The 22,665-nt window shown below is 36.4% G+C and overlaps 2 protein-coding genes across 7 annotated transcripts in view; one reads left to right on the top strand and one right to left on the bottom strand.

The window, feature by feature from the left end:
- Window positions 1-1,819, top strand: part of CCDC175 (coiled-coil domain containing 175) — a 60,085-nt gene extending 58,266 nt beyond the window's left edge. The window contains exon 20 of the mRNA XM_011961912.1: window positions 1,548-1,819. Within this exon, the coding sequence (XP_011817302.1) occupies window positions 1,548-1,594 (47 nt within the window). The 3' untranslated portion in view covers window positions 1,595-1,819. The remainder of the gene's footprint in view (window positions 1-1,547) is intronic.
- Window positions 1,527-22,665, bottom strand: part of JKAMP (JNK1/MAPK8-associated membrane protein) — a 22,419-nt gene continuing 1,280 nt past the window's right edge. For 2 of the 6 annotated variants that reach the window (XM_011961913.1, XM_011961916.1), the window contains exons 2-7: window positions 21,502-21,593; window positions 20,498-20,652; window positions 12,794-13,000; window positions 9,058-9,239; window positions 5,585-5,661; window positions 1,527-3,033 (exon numbers count right to left, since the gene is read on the bottom strand). In XM_011961913.1, the coding sequence (XP_011817303.1) occupies window positions 2,815-3,033; window positions 5,585-5,661; window positions 9,058-9,239; window positions 12,794-13,000; window positions 20,498-20,652; window positions 21,502-21,593 (932 nt within the window). In that variant the 3' untranslated portion in view covers window positions 1,527-2,814. Of the gene's footprint in view, window positions 3,034-5,584; window positions 5,662-9,057; window positions 9,240-12,793; window positions 13,001-20,497; window positions 20,653-21,501; window positions 21,626-22,665 lie in introns of all 6 variants that reach the window. The other 4 variants (XM_011961914.1, XM_011961917.1, XM_011961918.1 and 1 more) reach the window with 3 other exon arrangements.

The raw sequence follows: 22,665 nt of genomic DNA, 5'->3' as shown, positions 1-22,665 counted from the left end.
AGAAGACGTTTTTAGGATGAGGTACTTTAAAAGAAACATTTAAAAAATCAATTTATATAACTGTCAAAGTTATCTCGTTATTGTGATGAGGGGCTTGATACAATCATCTACATTTTAATTCTAGAAAAGCACCTCTTTATAATTAAAGCAGAATCAAAATTTCAGAGAGAAGAAAATCATTTGCCTAGTACTTGTCTCTTGGAAAAATTAAGATCTGAAATAGGAGTTTAGATCAGTGGTTCTCAAGCATTAAAATCACCTGGAGGTTTTAAAATATCCCTGTGCTCGGTCGGGCGTGGTGGCTCATGCCTGTAATCCCAGCACTTTGGGAGGCTAAGGTGAACAGATCACTGAGGTCAGGAGTTCAGGAGTTTGAAGCCAGCCTGACCAATATGGTGAAACCCCATCTCTACTAAAAATACAAAAATTAGCTGGGTGTCATGATGGGCACCTATACTCCCAGTTGCTTGGGAGGCTGAGGCATGAGAATCACTTGAACCCAGGAGGTGGAGGTTGCAGTGAGCCGAGATTGCATCACCGCACTTCCGACCTGGGCAACAGAGTCAGACCCTGTCTCAAAAAAAAAAAAAAATTCCCAGTGCTCAAACAGCACCACAGACCAATTCAACATGAATCTCTGGGCGTGGGGCCCAGGCATTATTTTTTAAAATCTCTCCAGGTGGCTTCAATGTGCAGTAGTCTCACAAACCAATGGTTTTAGATATAACAAAGTGTTATTAAATTTATCAACTGCCCCAAATTAATCAAGAAAACACAGATTTAGTATCCCTGGTCTGAAAATCCAAAATCCAAAATGCTCCAAAACCCAAAGCTTTTTCAGCACCAACATGACACTCAAAGAAAATACTCTTTGGAGAATTTAAGATTTCAGATTTTAGGATTACGGATACTGAACAGTAAGTATAACGCAAACATTCCAAAATCTGAAAATACCTGAAATTCGAAACACTTCTGGTCTCAAGCATTTTTGGATATGAGATATTCCACCTGTATTTTGACTTTTAAATGACCTCTTCAGGACTGGTTAGCAAAATTACCATACACTGCAGTGATGAGGATTGTGGTGTGCTACAAGGGCCTAAGTCAAAACTTAACAAAGCTAAGACAAGGGTCGATTTTAAAATTTCTATGACCACGTTTTAACAAGTTACTTAGTAACATTAGCAGTGGCTAATGAGTTGTTCTAGTCTTATTCTTACCAAAGCAAATTAAAAATGCAGATATATATTAAGTATTCTGGAAACGATTTGCCTGGGAGGCCTTGTAATTATAATTTCTTCTTTTGCATATATACTTTTCTGCTAGAACAGGACATATGAAAAAAAAGATTGTAAAAATGGCTTCAAGTGGACCAGAATATATAGTCCTAGTAATCAGACACATGACACCCTCCCCACTCTATACCGATTATACAATTACCCAGTTGAGGATTCTTTGGGCAACTCAGAATTTTAGGAACACTAATAAGCCCCCAAACATATGTGCAGTACAAATAGAATTTTTACATTTATTTTTTATTCCTACAGAAAAGAAGAAACACAGTCGTACCAAGAGTTCATTTCCCAGTGGTTAAATGTACTAAGAAAAATACATTAACAAAGAATAATGAACAAAGTAACTCAAGGATACAACTGCTGTGAATTCAAAAGACAAACACAACTACAGGAAAAGTGAGTGCACTTGCTTTCACATTTTGCAGCTGTTAATAGAAGTCTTAAACATTTAAAATTTAACTAACTCACACAACCTCCACCAAGTAGCAGAATAAATAAATAAAATTCTAAACAATAAAAATGGACAAACATGGTCAGGTTGTTAGGTTAAGAGCTAAAAATTTCATTTTGCTTCCATGGTTGCGACCATAAGTCTCAAGGCCTTCAAAGCATAAACATCACAGAAAACCTATCACAAACCACAAACCAACCACAGGAAAACCCTTTTTATACTGTGTATCTTCTGTATTTCATAAATCTAATAAGCCATCAGTTGTAAGATGCATCCTAATTCAGAGATGTCACAACGTGAAATAAAAAGTATCTCTGGATCAATAAAATATGCTATGTATACATACCCGAGATATGAGAGGAAACTATTTACCAGTTTGAATTACTTCCATACTATTGTGCCAAACAACAATTAAGTGTCAAAACATTGAAATTTTATGTAGTTAAGCTTTTTATTATTGTTTTCTTTACAGGAACAATAATCCAAACAAGTCTTGAACCAGTCTATAAACAGAAAACATGTTATATAAATTATTATCTATTTTTGCAATACATCAAAATACTGTATTGGTGAAAATAAACAGATAACAAAAAACAATATACATCATTTCCATGTTTGCCATCAGACCCCACAAGTATGTTTGTCTTTACAATTCATTATAGGTGAAAAACAAACTGAAACACAACAGGTATGCACGATTATGCCACTGTTAAGGAGTGCAGATTACATGTGTTGAAGTTTTTCTTCATAAAATGGAACACATTGCTAGGTACACAGAAACATGATTTTGCTCTAAAGAACAGCTGAACTGTTGAGAGAAGCAAGGGCTTCCTAGTGGGCTTCCAGTGTAGCAGATAATATTACCCTCTATAACAGAGTATTATGGGGTTTTGCATTTTCCAAGTCTGTAAGTCTAACCATAAGCAAAACAAAAACAAACTGAAACATTAAGATATACTGACAATCTTATTCCCATATATGACAGAATAGTTCTCATACAATGTTAAGACTGATTTACTTTTTTATTAGGAGCACTTCTTAGGTTTTTGGCATTTCACATGTCTACACTCAGTGTCCATTGGCTCCTTCTGAGAGTATCCGTGAAGGTTCAGTAAATTTTGCAGTGAACAAGTAAAAAAGGGCTGGTGTAGGTACCAAAGCCAAAAGGGGCAAATCTTGCTCAAGTTTATCCACTCTGGAAATGGAGATTATTCCATAGGCATGAAGTAACCAGTGGCTGAAGAGAACAATAAGTCTTTTCTTTCTGACCAGAAGATCATAGCAGTTCTATATAATTTTGTAAAAGAAAGAAAACAGAAATACAGATTATCAGGCTAAATCAGCTGGATAATTTATTTTAATGTAAAATGTATTATTTATAATCTCAGAATCATAAAATATTTGAGCTAAAAAAGACTTAAGAAATCACTCAGTCTAGCCACTCCACTTTATAGATGAGGAAAGTGAGGCTCCTAAGGTCATATAAGCACTCAGTAGCGGCACCCAGACGAGAGCCACGTCATCATGTCTCTGAAGTCCTAGTCTATGCCATCATTCACTCCTGGAAACACTATAGTTTCTTCTGAAAGAAAGATATAAACTAGAAGGGAAACTCCACTTTATATGCTTTCTTCCTGGCCTGATCCACGGTCATTATGGATCTACAGGTGAGAAATAGGAGGTACAGAAACCCAACCTCCTTAACTTCTAACATTCCTGGAGCCTGCTGCATGAATAGTAAGGGAGCAGAAATGACACATGAACACTCTGATTTTCTTTTAATCCTTAATACAGCTGTATAGTACGCAGAAACTAGAAGAATGAAATTAATACAAAATTAATACCTAAATGTGCTAACAATAAACACATTAAAACATAATTTGCAACAGGTTAGTTACCAACTTTCTCTTATCATTAAACAGCTCATCAACTCAACCAGACTAAGCTGTCTTTTCCTGCTTTAGGTCCCCATTTCTGATTCATGCTAATTGAAGTATGTGAACATTTTATGTAGGAGATTCACAGGGGCAGAGAAACAAATTAAGTTCAAGCTAATTTAACAGTGTATGCCTAATTCTTAACTATGGATAAGATGAAAAAATTCAAGGCCGGGTCTGGTGGCTCACCCCTGTAATCCCAGCACTTTGGAAGGCCAAGGTGGGTGGATTATGAGGTCAGGAGTTTGAGACCAGCTTGATCAACATGGTGAAACCCCGTCTCTACTAAAAACACAAAAATTAGCCAGGTGTGGTGGCATGCGCCTGTAATCCCAGGTACTCAGGAAGCTGAGGCAGGAGAATTGCTTGAACCTGAGAGGCGGAGGTTGCAGTGAGCTGAGATTGCACTACTGCGCTCGAGCCTGAGCAACAGAGTGATACTCTGCCAAAAAGAAAATCAAAAACCTAATTTTATTCAAATATCCAAATATCCAACTATTTCCTTCTTCAAATCTTTCCCTAGAGTTGATAAAAGTGCCAAAACTAATTTGCCTATCTTCTTTAATTAATTATATTTCAATGCTGGTTAAAGATTACAAAGGAAAAATGAGGATCATCTACAGATGAAAACAACTGAATAATCACTATAAAAATATTCTTTCTAGTTCTTCCACTATTATCCTACCTAAAAGTCACTATGATTCCTACACGTTTTCCCCCACTCACCGTCTCACGAAGGTAATAGAAAAAGTGGCATCAACAGTAACCACTCCAAAATAGTTTACAACTTATTTTCTCTCAGTTGAGTTTTCTTTTATGTTATGAATTATGACAAAGCACATATCAACTGTCATGGGTAGTTTGAGACAGTTCAAAGGTCCTAGATTAGCAAGTACAGGATGGAAGAGTACTAAGACACTTCGGATTGGCCTCAGAATAAAGTTCTTAAATCAGAGCCATTAACGTATTTAAAAGCAATAATTTAAATGTAATATATTAACAGTAGAGAGTCACATAATTATTTTAGAAAGAAAATGTCAGATTGCATATGAACAAATAACGTACAAGAATGCCCATTTTGATTCAAAGTTTAATGAATACATTTTTCCCTAGATAATAGAGTCAAATACACTACTACTTCTCATTTGTTGTTCATGTTTTTGACCAATAGCTTATATTGAAAATATAAACGTTATGACATGATGTTCTATTCTACCCAGTGACTATAAATGTGTCAAAAGATACTTTTTTGGCCAAAACTATTCTGAAAATAAAGACATATATAGTTTTTAAAAAGGAGTTCTTTATAATAGTGGCCTTACACTAAAATATTAAAAAGTTAGAGGTACAAAATGGATACCATGAAAAAGGAACAGTATCAGAATAATGTGGCTATTAATGTTAGCTTCAAATCCCCCAAACATTATGGGATAAAAGTAAACATCCATAATCAAGAAAATAAAATTTGTGATAAAACATAGAAGGATATGGAACACACAGTTATTGATGACTATTTATGTTGCCATTGTAAAATAAAGTTTAAAATTAGTTCTAAATATAAAACATTTTTATGGTTTTTCTCAAAATAGTGTTAATAAGTTTCAACATTTCAATAATTGTATGTTTGCTACATGGGTAAATTGTGTGAAATGACTTTTCTCCTTCACGCTGGATAGGTGAGCCTGACTACTTCACTATTTCACTAATTTCCCAGGGAAATATATAGTCTGGTACACAACTTTTCATAAAGTTAACAAGCCAAAAGCTACCAAGTGGCATCAATCAACCAAAGATTACTAAAACAATCAGTTGGACTATATCTTATCATATGGACTATTCTGATATTTACTTGTCAAATTTATCAAAAAAAGTCTTTAACAAAGGAAAAAAAGACTTCCTACCTCTATTTCAGAAGCAGACATGTATACAGCCAGAGTAACCAAAGATAACACTAATATAATGTATGGGAAGGCGTAATCTGAAAGAGAAGCATTGGTATTATGTTGGAAATTAAACAAATCTTCTCAATAAACCATCAAATAAATTCAAATAGTAATAGAGTCAAATCCTTTCTCAACCAGTTCTGCGAGACTTACAACCTAAGGTTCTGAGGCAGGGGCCAGCAAGCTTTTTCTGGAAAGGGCAAGATAGTAAATGATTTTAGCCCTGCACGTCTCTGTCTCGATTACCCAGCTCTGCAGCTGTAGCAGGAAAGCAGCCACAGACAATACATACATGAATGGGATGGCTGTGTTCCAATAAAAACTTTATGGACAGTAAAATATAAATTTCATACATTTTTCACATCAAGAAATATAAGTCTTTTGATTTTTTAACCATAAAAAAATGTAAAAACTATCCTTGGGCCAGCTTTGAAGAACCCTGCCTTAAGGCATCCAGTGAACGTAAATAATTAACTTCCCTCCTCTGCATTCTAGAATAGTACCAGTTATGTACTAAACTTAGGAGAATTCAAAAAATGGTCAAATAATTTTCTGTGTTTTGTGGTCCAGGTGGGGAACCTCAGTTGAGAAAGGTTATCTATAAGAGTAACTCAGCTTTAATTAATCTTTAGAAAAGGTCATTTATCAATAAACTTTAAAGGATAAAGAGATCATTCGGTATTCTTAATATCAAAATTCCAGCAATCTCTACTTTAAATACAGTACAGTAATACTTTAAGCAAATTTTTTCCTCTAAAACACCACTTTTCTCTTAAAATGTTTCAAATTTACAACACACTAAAATAAACGGACAAATTGAGAAAAATATCTTTGAATTATTTTTCATACAATTATTTGTAAACGACTTCAGTTTATGAAACTACTAATCATTCTACATTGCAGTAGAACCCATTTGGAACAATTTCAAATGTTAACTCAGGATTTGGCAGCCAGAAACTTAATTATCTATACAGGCCTGATTCCAACTTACTAAAGAACTAAATGACTTATTTGACATTTATAACCTTTTATTTCATAGACAGTAATTAGGTCCTCAATCAACCTTTCAAAAAATAAAAAATGAAAAACAAAACTCTATTTAACTAATACGTAGCTAAACAATGTTGCTAATGATACAAATTTAAGACCTGGTAGTAAAAAGCCATATACAGTAAAAATGAATAAAGAGGAAGTTTCTGACTAAGCCCAGATTTGTGGGGGAGTAGAGGGAGGTGCCGGGCTAGAGATAGGATTTGGAGTGGTTCTTAAATTCCAGTGCATAAAAAAATTTGAGATTTTGTGCAACCAGGTCTGGAGTAGGGTCTAGGGATATGCATTTTAGTTCCCCCGGTGGTTCAGATACAGATCACACTTAGAAGCTAGCTTCCATAATACTTCCAAGCAGGTAAAAGTTTGTCACTGACATATTCCTAATCATGCCCTAGACCCCTAGTCCTTCACTATCTTAAGCTATCAGAAGCTTCCTGGTGCTCTGCTTTGCTCAGACTTGCTATATCCCTACAAACCAAAAATTATCATCTTTTTTTCAACATCATAAAATTATGAGTTGGTAGTACAAATGAATAGTACCTCCTTGAGTCCCCCTATGAATGTGTTTTGAGTGAAAGCTTGTTAAAATGATAAAAACATTCACTGTGGGAAAAGTTATTTTTCAATACAGGCAGCTACAATATAGAAAGCAATGCTGTCTGGCATCTCTTTGGGTTAGCTTTCCAAACATTTTCCTGCTTTTCACAGTGTTTCCCTTTTTTCCATTTCATAGCCAAGAGGCTCTACACAATAGCACCACCTGCAGTCTAGAACCTACAGATTTGAGGTTGGCCAATTCTTAACTCTTCCAGCCTAGCAGAAACAACTACCTGTAATCTTTTGGCTATTCCACAAATACTGAAACTGAATTCATTTCTCTTCACCAACCTATTTGCTTGTTCTAATATTCACATTTATCCATCCACTGGTTACTAAGTCAAAAAGCTACTTTATAAAATTCTTGTCCCATTCCTTCAACCCCTATATTTGTTACCTAGCTTAGTTAATGCTATCTTTGAAGCTGCTCCTCATTCCCAGTGTTTTGCTACCATAGGTAGAGAATTCCACGTGTATCAAGTTATCTTTTTACAGTGCAAATGTAATCATGTCACTCTTCTGCCTAAATCCTTTTAAGAACAGGTCCCTATTCCCTACAGCAAGAATGGCAACCTCAAATGACACAGAGGCTAGCCAGGGAGGTATAGGGAATGGGCCAAATCTAACAGGGAGAGAGGAGCTAGAGGGAACTATAGATTTTCGAATCCTGTGCAGGCCAAATGAAACAGTTCATCTGTAAACCAGAATATGGGGGATAACAGAATTTCTGGTTCCCTTGGTCTTACCCTCAAGCCCCACCATCACCTTGAACCAAATTACATTCCTAAACTATATTACCAAATTACATTACCAAGCTCCATATAAAGGATGATGTCCAACATCCTTGGAACATTCAATGTCACATATTCAAAAGAACCACGCTACGTTTTCTCAGCCACTGGGCTTGCCTGCTTTATCTCCTGGTTGTATGTGAGGTTTTTAACTGAATTTTTCTTATTCTTTTGAGTCACAGTTTGGTCTAAATGGTTACTAAACAAATGAATTAATGGTTACATTAAAATAAAAGATATTAAGGACTTTTTACTATAAAAGGTTTTCATAAATGAACTTAGAAACCTAAGACTTTACTTAATAATAAACAGTATACATTATCAAAACTAATTTTCATAAATTCCTAAATAAAAACCAGTTTCTATTTCTTATGATATACTTAGATTTTTAAAATCTTCTAATTTGGTCATAAGCTTCAAATGCAAAGTATTTTCTAAACAGAAATCAGTTTTGATTAGCTCTCACTGATTTCTTGAGAATTTTTATTCCATTCCAAGAAATCCATGACTTTTCTTTACAATACTGATCATATGTTTTAGCAAAAACATACACTAAGGTTTATTTTCAAGGATTAAACAAATTAGCTGGGCGCAGTGGCTCATGCCTATAATCCCAGCACTTGGGGAGGCCACGGTGGGCAGATCATGAGATCAGGAGATCGAGACCATCCTGACCAACATGGTGAAACCCCATCTCTACTAAAAAAAAATACAAAAATTAGCCGGGCGTGGCGGCACATGCCTGTAGTCCCAGCTACTCGGGGGGCCAAGGCAGGAGAATCAATTGAACCTGGGAGGCGGAGGTTGCAGTGAACTGAGATCACACCACTGCACTCCAGCCTGCTGACACAGTGAGATTCCATCTCAACAAAAAAAAAAAGAAAGGATTAAGCAAACTATTTTAAGGAAAAAGTTCCAAAGTTAAATCTAGAGGAAATATTACTGCATACAATAAATATATTTCATTGACTTGACTGTACCCATCAAACTTACATAAAAGGCCTCCACCAACTGCCTGAAGCACAGTTAAAATTGGGAAGAAGTAAAGTGCAGCATAAATACTTTTAAATCGATCAGACTTCCCTAACCCACATGCAATCTTCTTCACCAGAAGAGGTCGGAGCAGCATCATTAATACCAAGCAGAATGCATAATAGATAAATACAATGGTGTATCTGTAAAATAAAATAGAAAATTTGTAACATCAAAAATGTTTTAAAAGTGTTTTTATCCTTGATCATTTTTAAATGAAAGAGCCTAAAAAAGGTTTAAAAAGCATATTTACTCTATCCATTGGATATTCAGATTGGTGGAAGGCTGGCCAAACAGGCTCTCATGCACTGCTAGCAAAGGTACAATGGTTGCTTTCTTAGGCAGTCTGGAAATATGTATCAAAAATCCTAAAATTGTTTATCCCTTTTGATTCAGCAATTTTACCTGTAGAAATTTATCCAAGGGAGACAACCAGGGATACATAAAAAAACCTACTGTAGAAGGATTTTTATTGAATCACTTATAATAAAGAAAAGTCCTAAAGAAAATAAATATTCAATTATAGGAAACTGGTTATATTTTATAGTATATTCATGCTGCAATATTACGCAGACATAAAAATCTAGTTATGAAATAAATGTTAACAAAATCAACTGTGCCTAATATATTAAGTGCCAACAGCTTACAAAATAGCATGTCATAGTATATAGCCTTAATATTCTTTAAAATGTATGCATACACATGCAGAAATAAAACTGGAAAGATAAAATTTTTAGCAGAATCATCTCATGGAATAGAATTACAGATTATTTTATTCTGTGTGTGCTTTTATTCTATGTTTTTGAAATGTCCCATTTTTAATGTAACTTTTATAATCAGAAAAAAAAAGCTGTAGAAAGAGCTCTGTGTCACCAGACTTCTAGTACTTTATTTTGAAAAACGGGACTTTTATCCACATAGTTCTATCTTAATTTTCCTGAGTATTTTCAAATCGATTTTACTATCTTGCTACTCAAACCCTCTCCCTGTACAGGGGAGTGTCCTACGAAGTCAGCAGTCATTTCAGATCACGGACCACACGCTTTCTACCCATACAGCAAAATGGTACCATAATCCTGTGTTTCTGTGATGCTTTTAGGTTCAGTCCTGTATATGTTTGATCTCTTGGGTGATACTTTGTCTTGTTATACCACCCCCAACCAACATCAAAAGAAAACAAAATCTATCCATTCCTGCAACTTGTAGTTCCTTAAGAGCTCTAAAAAACATGATTTTAATCAAGAGGAAACCATCATGTGTTACCTCTTCTAATGAATTAGTTTCCTAGTCTTGTCTGCTACCTCCTATCAACAGCAGAATAAAACAAAATCTGTCCATTCCCACAACTTGTAATTCCTTAAGAGCTCCAAAAAGATTATCACTTTAATCAGGAGGAAACCATCCTGTTTCTCCAAATGAACTAGGAAACTAGTTTGTGGAAGTGATTACATTTCCCATTCCTGCCTTCCACCAGAAGACCTCATCCCATTCCACTCTTCCCCTCTTTCAATCCATGCTGCCTACATGTGGGGATAGTTTAAATTTGACAAACTAAAGCTAATTATTGATATAACAGTAATAACTGCCATTTTCCATAACTCATTCTTAAAGTTTTAGTAATGTAAAAGTTATTTTTTGCAGTAAGTTATAATGATAGAAGCTTACATGTTTTTTCATGCCTCATGTAATCTGTTTCCCCTTAAAACTATAATTATCAGTAAAGTACTGTGGTATTTTTCAATTTGTAGGAAACTAGGCTATATATACATTGGGAAAAACAGCCTTCATTTGTCAATGCACTAGTGTTCCAAAGGTTTCTGGTAATTGTGTGCTAGTACTTTTTGTTGACTTGCAAAAAAAAAAAAAAAAATTACTATGACTCGTGGTAGCCCTACAACCTTCAGAAATGCTTAGCCCAGTCTGACCAAACATTTATATTTAGAATGGTTAGGTAAATAAATAATATGCCTAAATCCAATGCTATAAGACAGTATAATATCTCATAATTTTAAAAATCACTGTTTTGTATAATTAATAAAACAAGGCAGACAAGCTGTTCTACAATGACTGTTGGTAAAGGTGCTGAGGAAGAAAACCAAACAAACAATCTTGATTCAGGATACTGAATAGATGGAAAATGTCCTAATCAATGAAGCTGTGTGATGATTATGATTGACAGGGAGTGCTGCCACAAGATTCTTAGCCTACACTCAATTCAGCAGAAAAAGTGCTATAATAAATTAGAAGTGACTATTACAGGTGCAGATGAGGGTTGGTAGTACCTGTTGGCCATTTCTCTTCCAATCTTGTATTTTCTTACCCTCCTAATATAGGCTTTACAAATATTAGTATAAGTAACATAAATGAGACTGTTGGTAAATAAGTCTGATTTTGTTTTAAATAAGATTACCTTATATTTTATTTAAATATAATATTCATTTCACTTATTAAGTTTCCCAAATAGGACTATGTTAAGTTATGCAAGGCCTCAGGAGAGTTATATGACAAGAGGGTAATTAATGCTTAGAGCTAAGCTCTACGAATCAATGAATCAACTAAAAGGACATTATCAGTCTTTTATATAGTATTTTATATAAAAATTATAGCTATATATGTATATATGTGTGTGTGCATGTATATTATATATATGTATATATGTGTGTGTGTGTGAAAATATATATATATATATATAAAATAATTTGTCATACCTAAAAACTGGCAGTGAGAGGCCCCAGTGGCTCATGCATCTAATCCCATCACTTTGGGAGGCCAAGGTGGGTAGATCACTTAAGGCCAGGAGTTCAAGATCAGCCTGGCCAACATGGCAAAACCCCATCTCTCTACTAAAAATACAAAAATTAGCCAGGCATAGTGGCACATGCCTGTAATCCCAGCTGGGGAGGCTGAGGCACAAGAATCACTTGAACCCAGAAGGCAGAGGTTGCAGTGAGCTGAGATCTTGTGCCACTACACTCCAGCCTGGGCAACAGAGCGAGACTCTGTCTCAAAAACAAACAAAAAACTGGCAGGCAGAAAAGAAGATTTTCATTTTTCTATATCTGGTTGTTTTGTACCTATATGCATGTCTATGTTTTTGATGTTTTATTATTAAGAAGTTGCTCAAAAAGGACTAATTTCCCCAAGCATATTATGTACTGAAAGCCCGCTACAATTATAAGAATGTAAATACCAGACTTCTATTTTCCCTTTTCCCCAAAAAATATCAAAATGAATTTGATTCATTTTCTAGTTCTAGAATTTACAAAAATTCATAAAAATTCTGCAATTGGAATAGTCTGGCATAATTGCATACAGAATTTTATGAATTTAATGTTTTTAAAACAAAATATTCTAATAGAAATTACACTTATTTGGGGAGAAAAAAAGAAAAAACACTAACCCAAACTCTCTAATAATGCCATTTACTATAAAGTGCCTCCTATATCTAAGTTATACGGTAGCTGAGAATGTGTGGATTAATTTAACCCTCACAACACCTTATAAGGTATCATTATTCCCATTTTGCAATGAGAAAACTGAAGTTACAAGAGGCTGTTTACATGTTCAAGGTAATATAGCAGCTGGCAGACCCAGAACTCAAACCCACACCTGTTTTTGTCTCCAAAGCCCATAAAATCTATAATAATTGTCAGAGATTTAAAAACAAAAATGATCTTAAGTTGAAATAAACACTTACAGTGGGTAGACGGCTTCATGAGTACAGTGCACTGTGGTAATGTAATCTGGACTTGGGTTGTAAAGCATCGTGTACCAGTCAGAAAGCATCAATACTCGGCATGAACGAATATAAAGAACACCAACTGGATCACTCACAAGTAAGGTGATAATAGCTGCCATGCTGCATTCAAATAATGCAGTGATATGTTGGAAAAGTGCACTGGAACTAGAGAAGGAAAAGAGGCATGATTACTAGAAAAACTGCAATATTTAAATGGCTTCAATAAAACATGTACATATGTCAAGATACAGATTTCTAAATATATAAGAAAAGTCAAACAAAAACTACTCAAGAGTATAACCTTTTATTCTCAAAAGGGATAAATAACACTGTAGCAGTATTATCTAAATGTGTAACAGAAAAGCAGAAATTAGATCTACCTTGTATCTTTAGTATCTTGCCAAACTGCTGCTAAAAATTTCTTAGGTATCTGTGTATCATTTAATCTTAATATGCACATAAAAGATGGTAGGTAACATATGTTTGTTATAAAGTATAGTAATTATAATATTATAAGCTCATCTCCTACCCAATAACTAGAACACTGTCAACAATTTATGACTACTTTTTTGTTCCTCCCCATCCATTTCTCTGTCTCTCCCTTAGAGGCAACCATGTACCAAACTGCTTTTATCACTTTTTTCTAGAAAGTTTTTATCCCAATTGTATTTATGCTTCACAACTATTCTGGTTAGTTTTGCTTATTTTTGAATGCTATAAAATGATATCACACTAATGGAAGTCTTCTGAGATTTTTTTCCACTCAAAATTACATTTCCAACTTTCATCCATGCTATTGCTTACAGCTGAGGTTCAGTCATTTTTGCTACTGTATTAGGATTCCACTGTGTGACAATACTGTGATTTGTTTCTCCATTCTGCAGTTAGTTAAATGTGTTGCAAATGTGTTCCTCTCAGTCTGTGGGCTCAATTTTCACTTTCTTTGTGAAGCCTTTTTATAAACATGTTCTAAATTGTAATAGATTGGGCTTTATTTTTTTTTTCTGCTTAGCAGTTTAAATGTTTTAAAAAGTCCTTCCATACCCTGAGAGAGTGTGTGTGTATCTCACACACACACTATTTTCTTCTAAAAATTTTAAGGTTTTGCATTTCACATTTATCTTTAATTCACCTAGAAGAGATTTCTGTGTCTAAGGTAAGGTAGGATCTAACTTTACTCTTTCCCATTTGAATTGCCAATTGTCCCAGCAGCAGCATTTTACTGAACAGGTACTTCTTCTCAACCCTACCCTCCCAACTAATTTGCCATGACACTTCTGTCATATAAAGTTTCATATACAACTGTCTGTGTTTTGGCTCTCTATTCTGTTTCTTGAGTCCATTTATCTATTCCTGAGCCAGAAGAATAATATCATAATTCTTGATGTTACATACATTTTTTCTACTTCTTTGGTGGTCTTGGCTATTCCTGGCCCTTTGCTCTTCCATAAAAGTTTGAAAATTGGCTTGTCAGGTGCTCAGATAAATCCCATGTAGCTTAGCTATCTTGGTCTGAGCTATGTCACAATACTTTACTATACATGGAATATAGGAAATAGTTTCATATATTTATCTTATACTCAACCTTTTTATTAAATGGTCTTGTTATTTCTAATATCTAGCCTATAGGTGATTTTGAGTTTTCTACTTGAACATTTTCCATTATGTGGAATCATTTCCATTATTCCATTGCATAGCAAACTACCTCAAAACTTGGTGGCTTGAAACAAGAACCACTGATCATTTCTCACTATTTTGTTATGTGACTGGGCTCAACTGGGCAGTTCTTTCTGCTCCACATGATGTCAGCTTGGAAAGCACTCGTCTAGAGGCTTGACCATGCTGCAGCATTTAAAAGGACTAACTCACATGGCTGCAGTAAGTGCTGGCTGTTGGCTGGAAGCACAACCAAGGCTGTTAACAGGTATGCCTTGGTTCTCTTCCACATGGCTTCTCTTTTGTTTTCAATATTATGCTGTTTAATTATGATGCATGTAGGTGTGAATTTCTATTTATTCTGCTTGGGATGTGTTTTGCTTCTGGGATCTGTGAATCTGTTTCTCATTATTTTTGTAAAATCTGAAGCCAGTATCTCTCTTTTTTTTTTTTTTTTTGTTATAATACTTTAAGTTCTAGGGTACATGTGCGCAACATGCAGGTTTGTTACCTATGTATACATGTGCCATGCCAGTATCTCTTAAAATACCAGCTCTCCTTGGCCAGGCGCACTGGCTCATGCCTGTAATCCCAGCACTTTGGGAGGCTGAGGTGGGCGGATCATGAGGTCAGGAGATAGAGACCATCCTGGCTAACACGGTGAAACCCTGTCTCTACTAAAAATGCAAAAAATTAGCCGGGCGTGGTGGCGGGCGCCTGTAGTCCCAGCTACTGGGGAGGCTAAGGCAGGAGAATGGCGTGAACCCGGGAGGCGGAGCTTGTAGTGAGCCGAGATCACGCCACTGCGCTCCAGGTTGGGTGACAGAGCGAGACTCCGTCACAAAAAAAAGAAAAAAAAGAAAAGAAAAAGAGGTTAGGACCGTGGAAATCTGAATTTCTAGCCTCTCTGGGGAGGCAGCAGGAGAGAAGAGGGTTCAGAAGAGCTGGAGGTTTTTCCACAGGATGTCAGCCAGAAAAAAAAAAAATACCAGCTTTCCTTCATAGTCTCTATTTTTCCAGAGACCCTAATTAGATACTACGGGCAAAAACTTAACAAAACATTTATGCTGTGCATGAGAATCTGGCCTTCAGTTAACGCTCTAGCTCTTTTCCTCTGGAAACCTGATAAGGATAGAATGTCAACTATATAGCTAGGCAACACCACGTATGATACAAATGATCCTGACTGGTAAATTACATCTGGACTGGGGAGAACCATAAATGAACTATAAATGCCTGATGGGGATACCATGGTTTGGCTTTTTTGAATTCAGTGACTCTTGTAATTGGCATGTCACTTGCAGGACCCCAGAAGTTCATGGAATTGTTATGACAGAGACTGGCTCCTGTGAAGTGTAAGACTTTAAGCCTGCACAACTCCCACATCCACCCAACATGAATCTCACCTTCTTGCACCTGATTTTCCATCTCCTTCTTTCTCAGTGCTATATGCCATTATTTATATGCATTCTTTTCTAGTTCACTAATTCTATCTTCAACTGTTTAATCTGCTGACTACCTTTTTTTTTTTTATTTTGGCAAGTAGAAATTTTTTTCTAAAAGTTTAAAATTTAAAGTAAAAATTCATTTCTAAAAGTTTCCTTTTCTTCCCCCAATACATCTGTTTATTCAAAATAATCTTATTATTATGGACAGCTTGTGACTACATCCTTACTTTCTTTATAGGTAGCAGTTACATATCCCATAGATGAAAGTCCATTATCTGTGTCCTTTGAGAGCATAAATATATTGTTTGTTGCATCTACCAATAAGTCCTAGTGCTATTTTATTTAGTAACCACAGACTATGAGGTCATTACTAGATCTTAACGAGCAAGAGTCTTATAGGGTTAAATTGAGAATGGGGAAGCTTTCCAGCAAAGAGGCTCTGCTACTTTTGCCAGCAGCTATGGCCACTACTACCTTGGGCTTCAGGCCCTTGAGGGTCTAGTCTTGGCAGAGGCTGCCCAAGATTCAGTATCCAGGTAACACTGCTGCTACCAGCAATTGACCTTAGACAACCCTCTCATCCCAACTGCCTGCCTTGTCACTCTGGCCTAACTCAGGGGGGTTGGTTTGTGTTTTGAAAGAGAAGAGTTCCTGGAGACTTCTCCATCTCCAGCTGGGACCAGCAATGTCTCACATAGTTTATCTACCCCAGACTTTAGTTATTTCATGCAGGTAGGTCACTTGGAGCTCCTAATTAACTCACATGGTTGGAAGCAAAACTCCTGTGCCATTTTACAAAGATGAAAACACTGAAAACATAAATAAACACACATTCACATTATGTAATTTGACATTTTGCTTCCTTATAGAATTAATATTTTTAGAGGCAAAATCCCAACTTCATTATTTCTTGCCATTACTTTGATAACGTTCTTACTGGTCTTCTTATCATGTTCTCTTTTAATCTATCTGCAGCCAGACACATAATCTTTACAAAATGAAATACAATTTTAAAACTCCTCTCATTAGACCAATTTTGAGTCTTTTTGTCTTTCTGGAAAAATACTCCTTGCCAGCATCGTCTTCTATATTTCCTGGCCATGCTAAATGGCTTTAAATTCACTTGTGTCTCCACACATCGGGGCATGCATCACTCTCCACCTCAAAACACATTTTACCTATCTGCCAAACCATGTATCCTTCCAGATCAGCTCAGGGGTTATCCCCAGTTTTTAGGAACATTTGTTAAGACACCTCCAGCCCCAATCTATCCAGACTGTAAGTGCAAAGTTTCAGGAAATTGTTAAGAGATGGCCCTTGTGTTCTTTGTTACCAATTTCCTAGGCAAAGCATAGTTGTACAACTCCCTCTTTTTAAACCCACCTCCTTTCCTGTCTGAGCATTAGTCACTCCTTGCCTTCCCTCAAACCAACCTCTAGTCTCTGCTCCAAGTCTCTCCCTCAAAACACAGCTGATATCTAAATTCAAACGCATTTGGTGAAGACATACCTATGCCCTTTAGCTCTTCTCTACTTTGGGGCTGAGAACTTCCTGCCAATTGACTGGGCAATTATTCTGTTTCAGCTTTATCACATCTCCGTTCTCACCCCATCTCTCATCGTTCTATTAATATAACAGAAATTAAAAGCTGGATGAAAGATGCTATTTTAAAAGTATTTTTATAAATTATTCTGAAAAATTATAAATGCTTTCCCAATGTAAATAACCACCCTGGATTTATTAGGTAGGCCCCAGAAAACTGCTGATTCTATTTCCATCTGGACCACCCTTTCCATTTCCATTCCAACTACCACAGTCTATTTCTTTGACAATAGTCTTCTATTAAATATCTCACCTCTAATCTACCCTCCACAGAAATTTTCTTCCTAAAATATACATCAAATGATGCCACTTCCATACACCAGATCTTCACCAATAAATGATTCACTCAAATACGGAGTGTTTTTTTGAATGCTCATTCCCTCCATATCTCATGTTGAAATGTAATCCTCAACGAGGTGGGCCCTAGTGGGAAGTATTTGGGTCACGAGAGTGGAAGCCTCATGAATGACTTGGAGCTGTGCTCACAGTAATGAGTGAGTTCTCACTCTAGGAGTTCATGTGAGATTTGGTTGTTTAAAAGATCCATGGTGGCTCACACCTGTAATCCCAGCACTTTGGGAGGCTGAGGCAGGAGGACTGCTTGCGCCCAGGAGATCGAGACCAGCCTGGGCAACATAGAGAGACCCTGTCTCTACAAAATACAAAAAATTAGCAGGGTGTGGTGGTACACGCCTGTAGTTCCAGCTACTTGGACGGTTGAGTCGGGAAGATCACTTGAGCCTAGGAAGTCAAGGTTGCAGTAAGCAGTGATCACACCACTGCAATATAGCCTAGATGTCAAACCAAGACCTTGTCTCGAAAAATAAAAATAAATAAATAAAACATAAAAAAATAAAAATGAAAGAGGTACCTCCTCCCTCTCTCACCATGCGGTTCCCCTTTGCCTCCTGCCTCCTCTCACACTGGTACCCCTCTGCCTTCTGCCATGATTATAAGCTTCCTCAAGCCATCACCAGAAACAGATGCCAGCACTATGCTTCATGTACAGACTGCAGAACCATGGGCCACTTAAACCTCTTTTCTTTATAAATTACCCAGTCTCAGGTATTCCTTTATGGCAACGCAAATGGACTAACAGAAAACTGAAACGGAAGGGTAGGGCAATGCTATAAAGACACCTGAAAATATGGAAGCAGCTTTGGAGCTGGGTACCAGGCAGAGGCTGAAAGAGTTTGGAGGTCTCAGAAGAAGACAGGAAGACGAGGGAAAGTTTGGAACCTCTTACCGCCTTAAGTGGTTGTGACCAAAATGCTGACAAATATAGACAGTGAAGGCCAGGCTGATGAGGTCTCACATGGAAATAAGGAAGTTATCAGGAACTGTAGTAAAGGTCATCCATATTATGCCCTAGCAAAGAACTTTGCTGCATTGTGTCCAAGTCCTATGCATCTGTGGAAGTTGGAACTTAAGAGTGATGACTTAGGGTATCTGGTGGAAGAAATCGTTAAGCAACAAAGCATTCAAGATGTGCTGTGGCTGCTTCTAACAGCCTATGATCAGATAGATGTGGGAGCAAAGGAATGACTTAAAAATTGGGACTTATACTTAAAGGGAAAGCAGAGATCTAAAAGTTTGGAAAATTTGCAGCCTGGTCATGTGGTAGAGAAGAAAAGAGCATTTTCAGGAGAGGAATTCAACCAGGCTGTACAGCAACAACTTGCTAGAGAGGTTAGCATGGCTAAAAGAGAGCCAAGTGCTAATAGCCAAGACAATGAGAAAAAGGCCTTGAAGGCATTTCAGAAGTCTTTCAGACTGCCTGTCCCACCACAGGCCCAGAGCCTAGAAGGAAAGCATAGAAAGTAAGCTGTCTTCCTTATTTTTCTCTTTTAATAGCACTCTTTGTTTTGTTGTTGTTGTTGTTTTGTTTTAAGCACTCAACTTTCTGAGTGACTTTTAAACTGAAATCAGAAGGAAAAGAAGGTAGCTAGGTAACAAGTTGCAGTCAGATGAAGAAGAGAGTATTTCAGACAGCGGAAAGAGTTTGGAGGAAGGGAAAGAACCTAAAATAGGAAAGATCCTGAACAGCTGGAGGAACTAAAAGAAAATCAGATGGCTGAAATGTACTAACGCAGAATTTGACTTCCCATTCCCAGCAGATTAAAGTTCACATGCTTATCAAGAACCTTCACATTCTGGCCCCAACCTATCTTTCCTGCTCCCTTTTATATTACTTTTCTTCATCTGCAACCCACTCTTGACTACCCAGATTACTTCCATTCCTACCTACCACAGATCACATATTTCATACCTCTATGCCATTATTCATGCTGTTTCCTCTGCCTAAAATGTTCCTTTTTTGAAATCTTTCAGATCCCATCAGGCATAATTTATCTCTCCATTCTTTGTAACTCCAGAGTACTTTGTTTATAACTCTTCCACTACATTTCTAAGACTGATTTATAATTATGTACACACTTGTTTTCTCCACAAGATTATGACTATAAGCCATGTCAGTTATTTTTATATCTCCTTTCCTGATCTTTCAAACATAAAATGCAGTGCTTAGTAAATGTGTGCTGATTTAATATGTTAATATGAGTTTCTGCATTAGGTTACAGCTATATCGTTTTTAACTATACCATACTAGATTACTAGTATTAAATTAAATTACAAAGAATGTGTTCCATAACAATAAATAGCTTGTCATCATAACCAATTTCGTGTAGAAAACCAATAAGGATTATAGTTGAGAAGTAAAAAAGTATTCCTTCAAGATCATTGAGAGTAAAACGGACTAAGGACAGTTCCCTTAAAAATTACTAAGTCATGCCCTATTGTTAAGTTTTCTTGTCACAGTTAAGAATAATCTGAAGATAAAGGAAAAACATGTTTACCACTTTTAAAACAGAAGAGGCAGAATTACTTAATAAGGTCTTCTGAGTGATAATTATTCCAACATTAGTCCAGCCAGATACAGTCATAGAAATGTGCTAACCTCTTTTTCCCCGAGTACCATTCAATGAAGAACCAATGTAAAACCAGAGGAAGCATTGCCATAAATCCAAGATAGAGCCAATCATAAAGTTCAGGAGATTCTGTGCAAGGCTGACAATATTTCTGTGCATTCGTTCTCTGTCCTCTTGGGCATACCTACAATATATAAAACCAGTATTTTGTGTACAGATATTATTTTAGAATATTAACACCCCCCCAAATCATTCTATAAGACATCCCATTTCAGTTTAAATATTTAAGTTTACATGTGCAGCTTTTAGAACTAAAAAAGACATAAGTAAAATAAAAAGAAATCTATATTGTATGTGCTATATTTGTACAATGCTCTTAAAAGATTCCTTTTACTAAGTTACTAAAATAGTTGACTAACATTCAATGAAAAACCTAGTTACTAACATTATATAAGAATAATTGCAGATAAATATTCTGGATTCATGATGTTCAACTTACTGTACAAGACACGGTACTAAATCATAAATTAGAAATTATTAAATGTTTTAAAAAATAATAGACATCAAAATGCCAACATAAACAATGACTACATTAATGCCTCCATATTCTTTTATATTTCTTTATTTTTTTTTGAGATGGAGTCTCCCTCTGTTGCCCACGCTGGAATGCAGTGGTGTGATCTTGGCTCACTGCAACCTCCACCTCCTGGGTTCAAGCAATTCTCCCGTCTCAGCCTCCCCAGCAGCTGGGACTACAGGTGCACACCACCATGCCCAGCTAATTTTTTTCCATTTTTAGCAGAGACGGGGTTTCACCATATTGGTCAGGCTGGTCTCGAACTCCTGACCTCAAGTAATCCACTCGCCTCGGCTTCCCAAAGTGCTGGGATTACAGGTATGAGCCACTGCGCCTGGCCCTCCATATTCTTTTATAAATTAGTGAGTATAATAAGAAAAAATATTCTACATGTGAAAATATTTCAAAAGCAAACAGATTTTACAAAATGAAATAAGACACAAACATAAGACTTACCCCACATTCTCCATATATTTCAGTTGAGCCATTTTTAAATAATAGTGTCTTCCCACAATAAAGTCCAAGGCATGCTGGTTGGATATCGACAGCTTTTTAAAAACAAATGCCAGTATAGTAACATCTTTTGTGATTATAAAAAAAAATGCAATAATAGCTGAAGCACTTGGCAGAAATAACAGTTTCAAAATTTTAAATAACACATATTAGACAAAAGTCTTCAAGCATTTTTAAATTTAAATTTCTCTTTTTACACTGTGACACTGCAGACAGTTATCCTGGAACCTTGCTGTTAATACTGTGCCTTATGATTGAGGTCCTCAACCAGCAGAGCAGGATCTATCCCCAGGACTCAAGGCCTAACCCGGTATGATCAGAGGATACTTTTGAGTTTCACTGACTATAAAGTTCAAATATACACATATTTTTAAATTAGTGCACCAGCAGAGGGTCACCACCTTCTATTTTGCCCAGTCAGGACATTAAGCACCCACATGTAGACATACAATTGTCATCTATGTTCATAACAGAACACATTTTCACATGGGAAAAGCAGAGAACATAATTTCAGAACAGAGGTACGTAAATTACCTTTATAAAAAGCTTCCTACATTGTCTTAGCTTTTATTATTTTTGTGGAGGATAAGTGAAAATTTCATCAAGGCTGTCACTGGGCAAATATTTAGGAACCACTGCCTTAAAATTAATCCCCTGATCTAAAGGCTTAGGGGAAAAGCTGCTATTCCTTACTTAAAAAAACCCAACAACTAAGAACCTAATACGTTGTCTTTGACCTTATTCACAAGAAGAAATTATGGAAGGAGTTTTCTTCATTAGTGACATCTGATTCCCTTCATTCCTTCATTGATTCATCCAATAAACATACACTGAGCTTGATTCCACTGGTTAGGGGCCACTAAAAGTCCAAGGAGAAACAGAGTTCCTGCCAAAACCCTACAATCTAATGTGGATTAAAACAAACAGGCTGGGTGAGGTGGCTCACGCCTGTAATCCCACCACTTTGGGAGGCCGAGGTGGACAGATCACGAGGTCAGGAGTTCGAGACCAGCCTGGCCAAAAGGGTGAAACCCCGTCTCTACTAAAAATACAAAAATTAGCCAGGCGTGGTGGTGCGCCTGTAGTCCCAGCTACTCCGGAGGCTGA

Source organism: Colobus angolensis, unplaced genomic scaffold (genome assembly GCF_000951035.1).
Source record: "Colobus angolensis palliatus isolate OR3802 unplaced genomic scaffold, Cang.pa_1.0 Scaffold57, whole genome shotgun sequence".
NCBI lineage: Eukaryota > Metazoa > Chordata > Mammalia > Primates > Cercopithecidae > Colobus > Colobus angolensis.
This window is presented reverse-complemented; position numbering and strand designations above follow the sequence as displayed.